The sequence below is a fragment of the Haliotis rubra genome, unplaced genomic scaffold (assembly GCF_003918875.1).
Source record: "Haliotis rubra isolate DU_JTF1 unplaced genomic scaffold, ASM391887v1 Scf694, whole genome shotgun sequence".
Taxonomy (NCBI): domain Eukaryota; kingdom Metazoa; phylum Mollusca; class Gastropoda; order Lepetellida; family Haliotidae; genus Haliotis; species Haliotis rubra.
In genome coordinates, this window is record NW_025767406.1 from 225,616 (window position 1) to 243,469 (window position 17,854).

At 38.1% G+C, this 17,854-nt stretch overlaps 1 protein-coding gene across 1 annotated transcript in view; it reads right to left on the minus strand.

Moving 5' to 3' along the window:
• Nucleotides 1–3,296: 3,296 nt before the first annotated feature.
• LOC124258465 overlaps nt 3,297–17,854 on the minus strand; it is a 95,957-nt gene continuing 81,399 nt past the window's right edge. The window contains exons 10-11 of the mRNA XM_046692564.1: nt 17,679–17,849; nt 3,297–4,354 (exon numbers count right to left, since the gene is read on the minus strand). Coding sequence (XP_046548520.1) covers nt 17,682–17,849 — 168 coding nt within the window. The 3' untranslated portion in view covers nt 3,297–4,354; nt 17,679–17,681. The remainder of the gene's footprint in view (nt 4,355–17,678; nt 17,850–17,854) is intronic.

Genomic DNA, 17,854 nt, shown 5'->3' on the forward strand with positions numbered 1-17,854 from the left:
AAACCATAGCCACTCACTGACTCATTAGATCACATGACACCCATGTCCGTCCTGCAAGTGTGTATTGAGCAGATACGTAGCGGCCACGTAATCAAAGACACTAGTTCGTAAAATATGCTCAGCATATTACTTCAGATTACATCACATCATAAAATGATCAGAGAGTCCCTTTTATTGAACTGGGAAATGATACTTCAATGATAACATCATAATTTGGGGGTGAGAAATAGGCACCCCGATGAGCACCAGAAGCTCTCCTCCTTTGCGAATCTGCGTCCTTATGCATATGAGTCAGAATTTCTGTTGGCATAATCAGAACAAGGTATTGTGGAAAAAAGTATAACTTCCGTTTCAGGAAATGACAATAACACAAAGAGCCAATTTCCTTTCAATGATTTACTTACCTGAACTTGTAACAGAACACAGGTGACATCGCTTCCTGTGTGGTATATTTAGATCTTTGCATCCATGAGATTCAGAGTGACAAAAAACTCTCCAAATGCCTTATGAGAAGAGGATCATACCTTCAACTGTCCAAAAGAGAACTTTCCCTTCATGTCGAGCTAGCCGCTCCAGACTTTGGTGTTTACATTTCACAAAAAGGTAAGTCTTTTTTAAGATTTCAAAGAACGTCATTCGACTCCTCAGATGTTGTTCGATCGTGGCTACAACATTGAAGGCCTGAGAGGTCCCGATCCACAAAGCATTCGTAACGTTACGACCTGTCGTAACTGAACAGTTTACCGTAGACTTACGAATATCGTAGCGCTACGAACGCTTTGTGGATCGGGACCCAGGACACTCAGAAACTCTGACTCATCAGTGACTGGCATAATGTCCGATGTAATTCCATATTTGGAGTCGTACCATACGGGTCTTTGAATTGCATTAGAAGTGATATCCATACGGAAGAGAGTTTTATGGATGTCAACTTCTATATTATGAGGAACACAACGTTTCTAAGTATATCATTACTTCTTCATCATGATTAAAGATATACACAATGATTGTGGGTATATCCTTACTCCTTCATCAGGAGTAAGGATATACGTAGAAACGTTGTATTCCGCATAATAAAGAACTTGACATCCATAGAACTGGAGTAAGGACATACTTAGAAACGCTGTGTTCCTCATAATAAAGAAGTTGACATCCGTAGAACTCTCTTCCGTATGTATCATACGTTTCTATATTATATCAGGTTTATTTTTTTACTTGTTTTTACATATGTTTTTGAGGGGTGCGACAATCAGATCACCTGGTATTATTAATATCTGATAGTAATTTGTAATCACAAACAACCGTGCTTTCATCAGAGAGTGAGTGAGTTTAGTTCTACGCTGCCTTTAGCAATATTCCAGCAGTATCACGGCGGGGACATCAGAAATGGGCTTCACACATTGTACCCATGTGGGGTTCAGCAAAGAATTGTGGATGTGGATATGGTAAGAGATTTGTGGCTTTTCTTGCATGTGTTTGTGACAGATGTTAATGAACAAGTACTTTTCGGGAACATCTGGCAACATCACTATTTGATAGTTATACATGGACATGCACAATATATGGTATGGATCGTAAAATGAATTCTGCCTTTAGAAGAGATATCGTACAAATGCATATGATCATTCATAAATTAATGTGATCCGCCAGTGAACTCACTGCCAGTGGATTGCTAATGTAAGATTTCGTTACCAGAATGACGTGCGTCATGAACAAATGTTTTGGAGAAACCTAACAAATGAATATGCTGCATTAAATATTTCAACTTTCGAAATGTCATCAGCATGTTAGCAATAATCCTTTTGAAAGATGGCTGAGGCCTTGATTGTTGTAACCTTGATCAAAGACCGTATGCCGTAGGTCTGACTTCAACCAGCTCAGCACATACCGTGACTACCGATGGAACACTCTGTCCTTCCTCTCAGGAATGCTGATGGAGATTCCGAGGCAGAAGAGATCCAGTGGGCATGCATATAACATGGGCTTGCACCAGTCGTAGCATATAAGCTGGAGCTAAATTCGTCATGCTAAATGTGGGCACCATCCGTGACGATCCAGGTTAGAATATTGATCTTCAGTAACCCATGCTTGTCGTAAGAGGCGACTAAAGGGATCGGGTGGTCAGGCTTGCTGACTTGGTTGACACAGGTCATCGTATCCCAAATGCGTAGATCGATGCTCATGTTGTTGATCACTGGAATGTCTGGTCCAGAGTCGGTTTTTACAACTACCGCCATAAAGCTGGAATATTGCTGAGTGTGACGTTAAACAACAAACAAACAAACAAACAGATGTAGGTACCTATATCATGGAAGCTTCAGCAGTTATTCTTGCCATTCACCCTCGATTATCCAGTGTATCTTCTGTCAATAACGCTGCCTTATCCAGGTCCATCTTTATATTTCTTGTAAGTTCCCATAACTCTTCTCTCGCACCTGGTGCGGTGGGGGTAGCCTAGTGTTCGCTCGTCACGCCGAAGACCCGGGTTCGATTCCCCACATGGGTACAATGTATGAAGTCCATTTCTGGTGTCCCCCGCCGTGATGCTGCTGGAATATTGCTAAAAGCGGCGTAAAGCTAAACTCACTCTCTCGCACCTGGGTGTAATTTGATTATGTTTTGCATCGGGCCATCGAGTCGGACTCAAACCTAATGGTGTCAAATTCCCCCAATGTGTGTCAGTTGGATAGAGACATACAGTATGGAATGACGATATCCAAACTTAGCCTCATTACAAAATCTTCTTAGTTGCATATGACCCGTGAAAGTCCGGGTTAGAATATTGATCTTCAATAACCCATGATTGACGTAAGAGGCGACTATCGGGATCTGGTGGTCAGGCTCGCTGACTTGGTTGACACATGTTTTCATATCCCAGTTGCGCAGATCGATGCTCATGTTGTTGATAAATGGGTTGTCTGGTCCAGACTCGATTATTTACAGACCGCCGCCATATAGCTTGAATATTACTGATTGCGGCGTAAAACTAAACTCACTCGCTCTTAGTTGCATATACCTACTACTTATAATCTCTTGTCATTCAGGGGCGGTGGGGTAGCCTAGTGGTTAAAGCGTTGGCTCGTCACGCCGAAGACCCGGGTTCGAATCCCCACATTGGTACAATGTGTGAAGCCCATTTCTGATGTCCCACGCCGTGATGTTGCTGGCATATTGCTAAAAGCGGCGTAAAACCATACTCAGTCAGTCAGTCTTGTCATTCAGTAATGTTCACTATTGTGTGATGCCGTTGGTTTGGTGTTGTGGTTTGGTGTAAACAAACACCCTTGAACACATACTGGGATTGCTTAACTTAAACTTTATTGCAACTGTGTTTGAATTATTCAATAATTTCTTTAAAAAATTGATTCTAACATGATTTTGTATATTTGAATTTTACTTTTAATGAGTAAATCTTCTTGTATCTTCCGGTAAACAGGTTGTGTCCATTTCATCTAATTATCATTCAGTACCATCTTGTACATCCAGTTCTTAGTTTGTATATTGCTTAGTCGGACATCACAAAATTTTTCAAATATCAAAGATTTTTCGTTATTAAAAAACTGGATTTTGATTGTACATTTCGATATATATTAAACGAGTACGACATAGCGACTATTAACATTATCGTATTTTTTGTAAAAGGAAGATAAAGTATCCCATTTTTAAATCTAAGTGTTATTCATGGAATATTTTCTTATTAGGTGAAGCTAAAATATGTGAATGGACACAACCTATTTAAGCTTAATAATTCTTTGTACATATCACAAAAATATACTTTGACATTGTAAACAGCGTCTGAAATGATCATCACAGAATTTAATCCATACATCCAATGCAGTGGTGTTAGAGTTGAGTATTGAATTAAACGTAACGTGCAAGGGTAGTTTGGAGGTCATTACGGTATATTCTGGTAGACAGTAGGCTTCCAGTGACAGTTCAATATCCGTCACGCTGCCTCATACTCTTCGACAAAGTTATGTATTTGCTTCTTTTTCAGAATTGCACAAAATCTTAAACATTACAGCTGTACAATGACTTATCGAGTCCGAAGTATCTTCTTCCTGCAGGCGTATAGACAGTCCAGCATCTTCCGCGAAGTAACCAGCATGCCGTCCGTCATGTTTAGTTATCGGATGAATATATCTCTTGGCTGATATTAGGCTGTCACTCTTGTCTGCCACCCCAGTGAAGAACAGATATGTTGAAGATTCGAAAATATGTAGTCTGTGGAGTCTTGAGAAGATAGTCTGAAAGTGCTCAGACACGTCTGGAGGGATGGTTGTCACGTGACATGGTCACAGCCTGCCGGGCAGATCCTGGAAGTCAGGGGTCAGGGGTCAGGGGTCAGTCTAACCTGAAACAGAAAAAACCCAATCAAATATCATCTCATCAAAATAGAATATTTAATGATCTTTGCATCAGAATCGGAGGACAACTTCACAGAATGGCGAACGCTGATCGCATCGGAATGATGGGTAGGACGTCAGATGTCAGCCTATGTCCTTATGGTCCTGGCCCAGGTATTGTTTCTGTCGTATGACCCATGTACTGCTTCTGTCGTATGACCCAAGTATTGCTTCTGCCGTATGACCACAGTATTGCTTCTGTCGTATGGCCCAAGAATTGCTTCGGTTGTATGACCCATATGTACTGCTTCTGTCGTATGACCCAAGTATTGCTTCCGTCGTAGGACCCATGTACTCCTTCTGTCATATGACCCAAGAGTTGCTTCTGTCGTATGACCCATGTACTGCTTCTATCGTATGACCCATGTACTGCTTCTGTCGTATGACCCATGTACTGCTTCTTCCGTATGACCCATGTACTGCTTCTGTCGTATGACCCAAGTACTGCTTCTGTCGTATGGCCCTAGTACTGCTTCTGTCGTATGGCCCTATTATTGAAGTGGTCGGCAACATTCAGTAGATGGGAGCAACATTGATAGCAGGTCATCCTAGCCATATTCGCTTACTCTCAGTGAATATATTTTAGCAATATTTCAGCAATATCACCGCTCGGGACACCAGAAATAGGCTTCACACATTGTACCCATGTGGGGAATCGAACTCGGGTCTTCGGCGTGACGAACGAACGCTTTATCCGCTAGGCTACCTCACCGTCCCTACTTTCAGTGATCCATTAATATACATTTTATCATCTGTTTCAGTGGATAATCGAGACTGGTTATGCTCACGCGTTGTTGTTCCAAATTTACTTCAGCGATTTGGCAATTTAAATTTATGCAAACGTATGCCCAGAGTATAGACATGCCCAACAGTCCATCTCACGGCGCTCAGAAAAAAACATGACGCGAAAAAATTCCACATGAACATAACCGTTTTTTGCCCCACAACGAAGTGATACATGCGGTCTCACCTTAGGCAAGCGTCTCTGTTCAACAGTATCTCAGTTCATCAAGCAGACAATGGGTACCCGGTGGGATAAATCATGTGACTATAACCTTCTAGCGCCTCACAAGCAGCTTTGGTTATCCGAGGTAATAATGAACTGTGGAACTCTATCTTCAATTTGTAAGCGCTTTGTGCATGCACTTGGTTTATGGAATTTAGCGCTATAGAAATAAACATCAGTATTACCATTATTATTATTATGTTGTGAAATAGAAACATCTCGATTATATCAGTTTTCGAGATGTTGAAATGAAATAAGGTTGTCGGAAGTTCTGTTCACAAGTACCAAGAACTTACATACGTCGACTCTGGCTTGCTTATTGCAAAGTTTCCTCATTTGACCTCTGATACGTGTCCTCCGATCTTTACTCAATGAGGTACCACACCAGAGTAAAACATTTGATTTTAATGAGAATGGTACTGCGTTTATCATTACATCTGCACGTTGACAGGTTCAATATATTTCGGGCTTCAAGTCCTAATAGTTTTAAATTGGAACACAGAAATGGTCCAATTCAGTTTCTATATTTTCCCTTAATTAGAAATTTAACTTCATGCATGAACTTTCTGTAAGAGGAGATATTTTGATGAAATATGTATATCTGAACTTTCCAATCCAGCTAATTATATTTTGAACAGGTAATACAACTTGTGAAACCAATTAAGAAAACGCAATTAAACCCAAAGGCACATATTTCTTCCGACAAGAATGTTTTTTAGAATTTTGATCGTGTCAATGTTCAATGCATCAATTGGAAGCGGATTGGACAGAAAGGGATTCAACTGGCTTTTTATCCGGGAGTGTTAATTAAGTTTCAAAACCCAAGTGGTTCCAGACTTATATATATTTTGGGAGAAAAAAAAGAACATAACCTAATTGTTTTCAACACTGTTTTCGAGACGAAATGGAAGTTTTGGAACATAATCTGATTTTAGGGTGTAACAAGATATATCCCATGCTGCTTTGGGACATTCACACTTTTGGACACGCAATGAGATTAACATATACTCTGCAAAAATAAAATAAAAACGCAAAAATAGAAAAAAAATGGAAATATCTGACGGGATTTGCTGATGTTAGTATAACATAAATATTCAAAAAGAATTTCTAATTTGTGATTAAAGAATGAAATATGGTCAAAATGTACAAAAAGTGGGGAACGCAAAAACCCCAACACACCAACATGGTATGAACGTGCAACATAAATTGCCTTCCGCTTCCCATTAACACTTTGAACGCCCGATCTCACACGGCAAGACTGACAACGGCCCTTTTGATAAACCACAACACCCAAGTACAGCCATGGCTTCAAAAGTCTCCGGATCTGAACACCATCGAAATTCCATGGTATGCACTTGATCAACGTCGCGTCAGAACTTCCACCGTTGGAACAAGCACTGAAGGAAGAGTCCGGAAACATTTCCCATGTCATAACTTGTAATCTCACTGGTTCCATAGGGCGACGATGCCAGGCCTTTCTGGACTCTCATGGGGGTCATACCAAATATTGAGGGCAGATGACCTTCACCTTGACATACTTTCATGTGTGCCTTAATTAGTGAGTGAGTGAGTTGAGTTTTACGCCGCACTCAGCAGTATTCCAGCTATATGGCGGCGGTCTGTAAATAATCGGGTCTGGACCAGACAATCAAGTGATCAACAGCATGAGCATCGATCTGCGCAATTGGGAACCGATGACATGTGTCAACCAAGTCATCGAGCCTGACCACCCGATCCCGTGCCTATTACCACAAGCATGGGTTACTGAAGATCAATTCCAATCCGGACCTTCACGGGTCTTAATTTCTTAAAGGTCACATGCAACGTAAAACACAACTTTGCAGATTCTGATACCTTTCGGTATGGACTTACCGAAACAAAGCGTCAAAAATGCAAATTCAACTTATAAAGTTGAAAAATAACGCGATGAAAAAAACCGCGCGAAATCGGAGTTCAAACGTTTCACTAATTTTCCCCAGACTTTTCTGGGGAATACGGGTTTCAACAGCTGGGCTGCGCTCATAGCACGTGCGCAGTGAAATAGGTTCGCGCAACTTGGAAGCGGGCTGTCTGGTGAATACTCGGTGAAGACTTTGGTGTGAGCTATTTTCATAATGTTTTGTTGATATCTCACAGGCGCGAGCTTTTTATATGTTATGACAGTAAATAAACTGTTTATATAATTTCATTTGTCTATTTCACCACACGTTCTTCTTACCGAGTCACTTTCTCAGTTCGATACTTAAAAGCAATGTCATTATTTAGCGTTAACACAATTTCTAACTGTGATATAGATATGTCGTTGTCACAGACAAAACTCAATATCTTGTTTTATTGACACCTGTGTGTCTGCCTGCCTGTCTGCTAATGACAATATTCAATACACAACTGCGATCACTGACCACATGCAATTTGAACTTAACACCAATCAGGCTATACACCATAGACAAAACGCATTGATTTATGGCCCGAGTTCGGTCTCTATCACATTATGTAATTACACAGACAGGCAGGTGTGATACTTGAACACATGACATGTTATGATGTCTGTTGATTGCAAAATGTTATACACAACAAATGAGCATGTATTTACAAAACCCGACATCTCTATATATACACACACAATGAGCCTTGAAGGCGGCATCTGCTAATGAACCAGCCGTTACACTTGAGTGCACACCCACCCGCTCTGACTGGGTTCGGTATCCGGCTGCTTCGTTTCGAGGGGTAAACCCAAGTACAAAATATTGCACTTTTGATTTGCGATTATACGCTTATAATTTTGTTTATATGTTTTTTCATAATCAGCAATGCATATTATATGTCATGAAAAAAGTGATAATTGTGTTTTAATTATGTTTGATTTTTTGGTTGCATGTGACCTTTAATGAAACTCGGTCAGTGACAATGACCTTTTCCAAATGTGAACAATTTATAATGATCAGTTAATTATTTATATCATGCATAAAGCATACATCTGGAAACCACTTTAGCGTTTCTTTTGTTGCAGAGTATACCTTCCGTTCGACGGAATAAAGTATTCTGTTAGCAATCATTTTCAGTTATAAAATTCTTTAAACTATCAAGTATTAACTGATGAAGTTTATTTTTCATCCTATAAATTTTACATTGGATAATTAAAAGGATTAAAGCTTACGTTATCTTGGGCTTCTGGGTTCTCATGGTAGAAGCACCATGCTCGATACGAAGTTAAGAAGGGAAAAGACCCTCACTGAACGTGAAATGCTCCAAGTTAAATGTGTTAACTTAATTGTCTGAACAATCATTTAGTAAACCAAAAGCGCCAACAGCGACGCTCTTCGGCGACAGTCAATGTGAAGTCTCCGTTGAAATATTTGACCACATAATAACCAAGCCAAAAAGGTTTAAATTCAACAAGCCGAATCCAATCGTCTAGCATCACAAACATAGACCTTATTTCCCTACGCTAGTCCAAATATCCCTTGTGGGAGAATCTACAGCAATGAAGAGATTTCACAAATCTAATTTCTTCATACAAACAGTTTACGTGAATCATGATGTTTAATTTGCTAACATCTTCGTTTACACAGTTTCTACAACTGGAAACTATCATTATGCGTTTCCATTTAGTTTCAGTTCGCTGAAACATTCAAAGAGAAATGACTTTGTTTCCGCTATTGCGGAAACCTATTGGATACTGGGTAATGTAGGTTTCCGCTAGGTTTCTGTTGGTTTCAGCTTAGATGAAATGGCAAACTTATAATTAGCTTTGTTTTGTTCCATTGGGGGACTATATTTACTTATTGTTACATTTGCAAGATAATTTCTGCTTTACAGAATCCAGTTAGGGTCAATGCAGGAAGCAAAAGTACTGTTCGTGCCGTAGTCCCTAGTATGTTGATCAACCTTCAGGTGTTGGCAATCTATAGCTCATTTTTATACTGTACCGGTAAAGTGTTTATGGTTACATGCCAGTTTTTAGTGTACATTTGTGATAGATTAGTTATTTTACTGTCCTTCGAAGACAGGTAAGTATATAAGTTTGTTTTTATTTCATGTACACATTTACAAATTTAGAGTTACGACTTTCATAGTCACGATATGGCTACCGATGTGACTATGCAACTCACTCACTACCATTCTGCATAACTTGTGAATGTACAATTTATTACATTGTACCCGAAAAACAACAAACACAGTGACACATGCACTGTTATGATTCATCTGTTTCATTATTGTGAATAGCTCACATTTCAACAGTACTCAACAATGTGTGTGTGTGTGTGTCTGTGTGTCTGTGTGTCTGTCTGTCTGTCTGTCTGTCTGTCTGTCTGTCTGTCTGTCTGTCTGTCTGTCTGTCTGTCTGTCTGTCTGTCTGTCTGTCTGTATGTATGTATGTATGTATGTATGTATGTATGTATGTATGTATGTATGCATGCATGCATGCATGCCCATATCAAAAGGGAATTTTCAGCATTGGAGAAAACAAATTCTGTATGAATATGCAAATACAAATATGTCAAAACCCTACAACATTTTATGCATATGATGAAATATTTGCATATTTGCTGTGGTATTTATAAAACAGATTTCAAATTCAAATTCAAATGTTTATTGTATGAAAGGTCATGGGCCCATATACATATACATGAAATTAGTGTACATTTGAAGCTGTCTCAATGTATCTTAACATATACACACTAACAATCTCACATAGTAAAGACTTGGCAACTTGCTTACAACCATGAAGCTTCTGTTGCACTCACACTGAGCAGCCAACAATCCTCTGATGTGGTACATATGACGCAGAGCCTTGAGTTGAGCCTGAGTTTTGCCACACAAAGAAAGGGGAAATATAACCAAGTTGATTACAACAAGGCTTGAACCAGTCCACAACCGCAAACAGATGGTGTATGCTCTACTTAAGATTTGTGGGTGAATATGAAGAGTCCTGGTTGATGTCTGGCACAACATCGTTGCCATCCTTATCATCCCACACAGACTCTTCATCATCCTGCAAATACAATACATACAATGCTTAGTAAAACTGCAAAACAGCCAAAGTAACACATTTATACATATTCATAAACATGCACAGTGGTACATCTGATCACAATGAAATTATATAATTAGAACGACTAATTTGTATATGTAACCAAAATATTTTTTTTTCACAATCACAAAGGAAAGATATGTAGTATACATGTATATTGTATCTTCCATTTGACATATGTCACTTATTTTATTGATTGGTACCAGAAAATAGCAGCCAACCCAGTATTCTGAAGCAAATTGTTGTAATATTTATTACTGTTACTGTACTCATATTCAAGGTAACATCTACTACCAAATCGCCAATTGAAATCGAAGCATATGTAAAACGGTACATACATATTTTAAATAGATACGAATTATGTTTTAAACACTGAATGTAACACATAATTATATATGTGATCTTATTCAAATTGAAATGACCAACTCAACTGAGAAAAGCATACAAAACCTAACATTTCCCATGAATGAAAAATCGTGGGTATTTCTTAGTTTTATCAACTCTCTAAGGAAACATTCCCAGCAATATAGTAACATAAAATATTATTTTTATGTGACCTTTAATTTAATTTTAAAACTGTAAAATGTGTAACACAACTTATTCACTTTCAGTTACAGTTACGCATCTGGTATACAATAATTACACTCTTGCTCGACAACGGTATAAGAATCCATACCGAAACGTCGCATCATATATAATAAAGTTGTTATCCATAAACTCTTACTTTCTTATTTGTCACCAACTTCTAAATGCCAATCAAACAAATTACAATAATTAAATATATTCATTATTGATATATGATGGATAGCAATGGGATAGATCAAACTGAAGTCGTTAAATGAAACCTATGAAGTGAAGTATTTGGACTAACCTGATGAGAAACTGCCGTCCATTCCAGACGATTCCTTGTTTCCTTGAAACAAACGACTGGCAGTGCGGACAGAAAACTGGTCTTTTTCTTTGAACTGAAAACATATCAACATATCTTAACTTATGTTAGTGTAATCCCATATATAACATATGTTAAACTTATGGTTACACTGGAATCCACGCACTGTTACATTTTGAGTGATTATATTTTTCACAAAGATAAAGAAATTTATTCTATGTATCTATTTAGTGTTTACTTGTTTTTGACTAAATGCCGATGAATAAAAATATTGTTTTAAGATTTTTAATGAAATTAGAGCATGGTATGGTGTAACTATAAATGATTACCAAGCCAAGCCTCTTGTCAATCTCCAACAAGTCAGTGGATCCACAATACGTATCTGTAAATCAAATAATTGAAACAATGATTCTTTTAGAAATGTTATACGTGACTTGTGTCGATGCATTGTAAGGCTAAGAGGTTCAATAATTGATTACCTAAATTATTACACAAAGCTATGAGTGTAAAGTATATGTTATAATTGTTTTAATGGTAATAAAATGATAAAAAAGATGTACTGGTATAATTGGATAAATACCGCCATATAGTTGAATATTGCCGAGTGCGGCGTAATACTAAACTCGCTCACGTAGATATATTGAGCTGACATCACATATAATTAGATAAGTAAAGTTAAAATACAGGGAATGTACGTAGATCTACGTGTAGAACTGAAAAAGAATGAACATGATATAAGCATGTCTAATACATGTGCATGTTTTGAGCTCAATAGGTTAATTACTTACCTGGTGAAGTTTTACGTCCAGCAGAACGTATATTGCCTACTCCTGACAGGGTTTTGAAAATCACCCATTTGCCACTAACACAATCTCTCATGAGTAGGACTCATGGAGCTCGATGAGGACTTTTAAAGTAACGTAAATATGTTTTCAGATTTATTCACTTCTCTAGGCCTACATGTTGATGCTTGACACCGAGGAGGAGCAATTAGGTGCCCATAATGCGATGAGAAGACCCTTAAGCCCATACAAGCCCACTGTTGGGTACTCACATTCAATCTGCTCATTTCCACCTTTCACGGTCCCTTTGATGTCGGCAATGTAAACAAATAAAACAATGGCGACCGGATCACGTCCACGCGAGACTACCTAAATCATTATAAAACACACAGCTGACATTTTATGTATAGTGTATGTTTATTTTGTTGTATAACGCGGAAAGATATTGTCAAACTGTAATGTTAGATTTAGATTGAAAAACAACAACAAAGTGTTTTTCCCGTGAGCCTTTGCGAGTCGCGATTTTCAAAGCCGCCTCAGTTTTCCTCAAAGCACTGAAGAGAAATTCGCTACCTGGAAAAGAAAAGATGGAAATGGCTGCGAAAAACTCGCAGTACCACGACCCTGTCAGGTAAGACCAATTTGTTTTGTTGTCAAATAACGTTTTATGAATTATTTACTTTACGTACAGATAATCCGGATTGGTAAACAAGCTAATCTATCGAATTACAGCCAGTGGCCATAGGTATTCGCCACTATGCATTATTCGACTTACATGTTAATTTGGTGCAGCTAGAAATATGTCTTGAATTTATTTGATATCCGTTTGATATTGTTCATATTTTGCACATGGGTTCTGAATCATCTCAGCTTCAAAGACATAATTTCCGTTTTATTTTCAATTCAATGCGTGTCATGGTTATGGCAATTTTAAACATGGCGGTCTATGGGAAAGAATACGCAATGTTGTATATATGTTGCTCATGTAACTACAATGCGGAAAATTATGTATCTGTGACCAAGATTATTTCCTAACAGCCTGCATAATTTGACAACCAAATATGGAAAACTGAATTAATGAAAATTACATAGCTACACTAAAATAGCATGCAAGTCTATGAGAATTTTGCCGACTGACGTATATTTAAGTCCCCTGACTGTATAAACAGTTTTGCACGAACTATTTTCAAAGGTTGGTGAAGTAAAATAAGTGTCTATCGAAAAATAAACTACAATTTTGAAAATATAGCAAATAGATTGTATATTAATTGATTTGTTTTATCCATTTAGGCTGTTGAGAGAGGAACGTGTCACGACCACTCCTGGAAGAAAAGATCACCCTCTCTAACTGAAGGTATGTGTTTATGGTACTATGAAACATAGACGTAATTTCACTTTGAATATTTTATTATTATGCTTCCCTAGATACATTTTCACAAAATGAACCATACTCAAGTTACATTTGCAAATGGATTTGAATAACCGGTAACTTAATCATGATTTCAAATTGGACCAAATAAACTTCACACCTGTGTGAAATGGCAGTAAAACTGACCCCTTGATTTTACAATACCGTAATTACTCAAGGTTATGTCACATGAGATAACTGAACTTCATTCATCAGGATGTTTTATGTCAGGCCGTTCACTTACTCATTGCATAACCTTAAAAGTGATAAATCTGTAGTTTGCTTGTTGGTATAAATGTCGCTGCAATTGTTTGGGGTTTGTTAAAACCTCAAATGAATGAATGGAGAAATGCAAAGAAAAAGTAATCGTTGTTATTGTTTATTTTTTTCAGCTGATGATGAGTCTGCAGACTGTATAACGAATGACCAAGGATGGTCAGCTGAAACATGTGTGAAGGTAATTTTTGACCTATCTGTAGTGACTTTCATTATAAGTAGTAAATTATTTCCAATTCATAGAGTAGAGACAAGGTTTATGGATGTCAACTCCTTTATTATGTGAAAACATAGTTTCAGAGTGAATGCTTACCCCTTCGTCAGGTGTAAGCATTCACCTGAAACATTGTGTTTTCACATAATAAAGACCTTGACATCCGGAAACATTCGCGTCTTGTATTATTCACTTCTAAATACACCTCAAAGACGTAATGGTGTAAACATACAGTCACTACTGGTGAATATACTTGTGCCTTCAACAATACAACTGCCTGACTGAGTTTGGTTTTACGCCGCTTTTAGCAATATTCCAGCAACATCACGGAGGTGGACACCACAACATTGATGAAAATCTATTACTAGTACCATTATTACTACATAGAAAATGCAATAAATGTTCAGATATTATATATAACATATTACTACCTCTGGTCTGGGAAGGATGTAACTCCAGAGCAAAGTTTGTATAGATTCTGTGTCCCTTTAGAAAATAAGATATTACATTCGGTCAATGAAGTGTGATGAATTGCATAATTTGAGTTTTGAGAAAACTAGTGCAAAGTGTGATTGTTCAATTTAGTTCTCTTTTATTCAAACTTACTTGTGGATTACTCATTTTAAATCATCCTTGGCATTGTCAGTTTCTTGTTGATTGATGTTTGTGTAATTCATCAAAATAACCTAGTAATTCGTTATAACCTGCCATTTTCAGAAACTTGCACAACGCCCAAACAGACTTGCATCTATTGATTGGCCAGATAGACGATAGAAAAAGGTAGCGACAACACTCACCATAGACATGACATCACCAGTCGTGAGTGACGAAGATGACGTCAATTAGTTGCATTCCGTCCCTTTGTCTGTGAGTCCAGCAAGCTTATGGCATACACGACGACACTGGACTTGGAAAGAATCTACACCTCCACTGCCTCGTCAAGGCCAACAGGAGGACGAGGATGAGGCATCCAACCAAAGTAACAGAGGGATCTCCGCTCAGGATGCCCCTTACAGGCCCACTGACCAGCTCTTGCAATTTAATTGAATTTATTTTCAATTTCATAATGTAATTTTTATTTTATTTTGTATTGTAAGCTGTATGTTGTTATTGTATATCATAGTGGATGTTTGGCGATAGTTGTGACATAGAGTGTGTGGCTGAATGCCAAGGCGTGCAAATAAATGTCCGATGCAACTATGTTTTATCACTGTGTTGTTGTATGTTATTGTTATTTTTCATCATTAGCCTGATTTTAGAAATAAATTTCGTATCTAACATGCTATTTCAAGATAATAAGTGAATGAAAGTTTAACTGATGAAAATTACAACTTTGTTATAAATGATATATGATTTCTAAAACTGGATTGAGTTATGCCAACATGTTTTGCCCTGTTCTTTAGTGCTATATTACTAGTTATATGTATGATCTTTATTTGCCTTAAATGCTAATCCATACCATGTTGAGAAAATAAAACAATGAATCTTATTATATATTCTGTTTTTCTTTAGTAAATGTCATGATAATAACAAATTGCTTATATTGTTTTGAACAAGAGTTTATGATATAAATAAAGAAGAATGTTTACATTTAGCTTTTGAAACGCATATGAAAACCCGTGAACCTGAAATTGAAACCGGTAACTGAAACTATGCGGAAACCTTGTCGGATTGTTGGTAACTGAAACTATGCGGAAACTATGTCGGATTGCTGGGAACTGAAACTATGCGGAAACTATGTCGGATTGTTGGTAACTGAAACTATGCGGAAACCTGTTGGAGTCTTAATAACTGAAACCTTGCGGAAACCTGATGGATTCAAAGTTAACTGAAACTCAACGGAAACTTCTTGGAGTGTGGGTAACGGATACCTTGCGGAAACCTGTTGGAGTGTGGGTAACGGAAACCTTGCGGAAACCCTTGGAAAGTGGGTAATTGTAAGTTTCCGTTATTGCGGAAACTCAATGTAAAAGAACGGAAACTCACTGGATTCTAGGTGGAAACTTAAGTTTCAGTCCACTTTCTACCAGGTTTCCGCATTGCGGAAACCGAGTTATTTTTGCTGTGTTACATTGCAGCTCAAAGGCTTCGTGAAGTAGGTTACAGAACTACCCCTAGTCTATATCAGATCAATGGGAGACTCAACAGATCTGGTACTTCTAGTGATTGTCATCTAGATCTGCCTTGCTCCCCAGATATGCGGCGTCCCGGTAGACTGTTTGGCATGGCAAAGTAGGGTTAAGATTAATGACTATTTGAAGATGTTGACACATCGAAAATAACCCTTGTTATCGTGTAAAATACATTGTTTGATTATTAGATTATATAAATGGAGGATCATGATGTGTCCATGTATGTGTTTCGCTGTCTGGAACGTTTCCTATGAGTGAAATTCCTTGATGTTAGAACCGTTATGCAGTCAAACACTGTTTGGAAGTTGTACATTGTAAACCAAAAGTCACTGTGTTCTGTAATCTGATTGGTTGAAAATCATGATCGAATGGTATTACCTGAAATTGCAAGACTATTCACTGCGTATTAATACGTACAGATATCGCACACATTCGTACTGTTGCCTCGTCAGCAGTGGTGACGTCATTCAAATCATATTGTGACCTAAAGTCGGAATGACGTTACAAACGAGCAGTTCCAGATGTTACCATGGAAACCAGCTTAAACGGCTAGCTGATGACACTTCACTGCTGTACCCGTACTCGATGTCAGTGTGTGCAGACAGTAAAACGCGTGTGGACCTTTTGGTTTACTTTTGTGTTTACAATGTCGATGAACATCATGTGTTGGCCATTTTCCGGGCGTTATTGAGTATTTGAAACACGGGAATTCATTTAGAACCGACGGCGATCTCCTGGAGGATCATGAAGAATCCATGTATGTTTTTCGCTGTCTGGAACGTTTTCTATGAGTGAGATTCCTTGATTTAAGAACCGTTATGCAGTGAAACAGCGTTGTGTCGAAGTTGAAGTGACCTATATAAAAGCTTCGAGTTATCCCAGGTTCGACACAAACGAACACTGAAGAATTGAAAAAGCATACGAGGGATCAAGCTTGTATATCGGCATAGCAACAAGTTCGACGAACCAAATTTCTACACAACGGTATTAGATTGTATATATCATTGTCGTTAGCTTTGAATCGGCAAACTCGGATGCAATTTTAAAAGATGCTTTGGAGGAAACAATGAGATTAGTTTTTGTAAAGTTAAAATGTACTTTCAATATCATGCATCATATATGAGATACAGAACGAAATGGCTTGCCTGTAACAGATAAAATAAACGTCGACATTTTTGCAAAAGTATTGAAAGGTTATCAGCTTATACTGTGTCTGTCTAGTGAGGGTTCTCTGAGGACAACTTCGGAATAATCCTTTAGAAATAGGCCTTCGTACGATGAACGCTCCAGTTACACAGTGGATGGGTTTTTGTACCAGTCTACTCGCCCCGATCATTGTTAGAAGCGCCAGTTATTAAAACGGCCATCTGTGAATTAAGTGGATTCTGTGTTTAAACGAGTACGCCTAGTATTTTTCCAATATCATCTTCGAATTTGTAAAATCAGAGGAAAAAATTAAAGGCGGGGAAATAAAAAAAGGATATAAGTACATCTCAAAATAAGTACATCTCAAAGAACATAGTGTCCCACCTCTTACTTCCTCCGGGAGAGCGACCGCGCCCTGATCATATCGAATATCCTGTCACTCTTGGACCCGGCCATTATCTTCTGGCGCATCAGCCTATGTCTCCAGTTGATGATGTCTTGCAACTGCTTCACTATTGACTCGGGGCTGTCATAACTGCTAGGTGTCTCTATATTCTGTA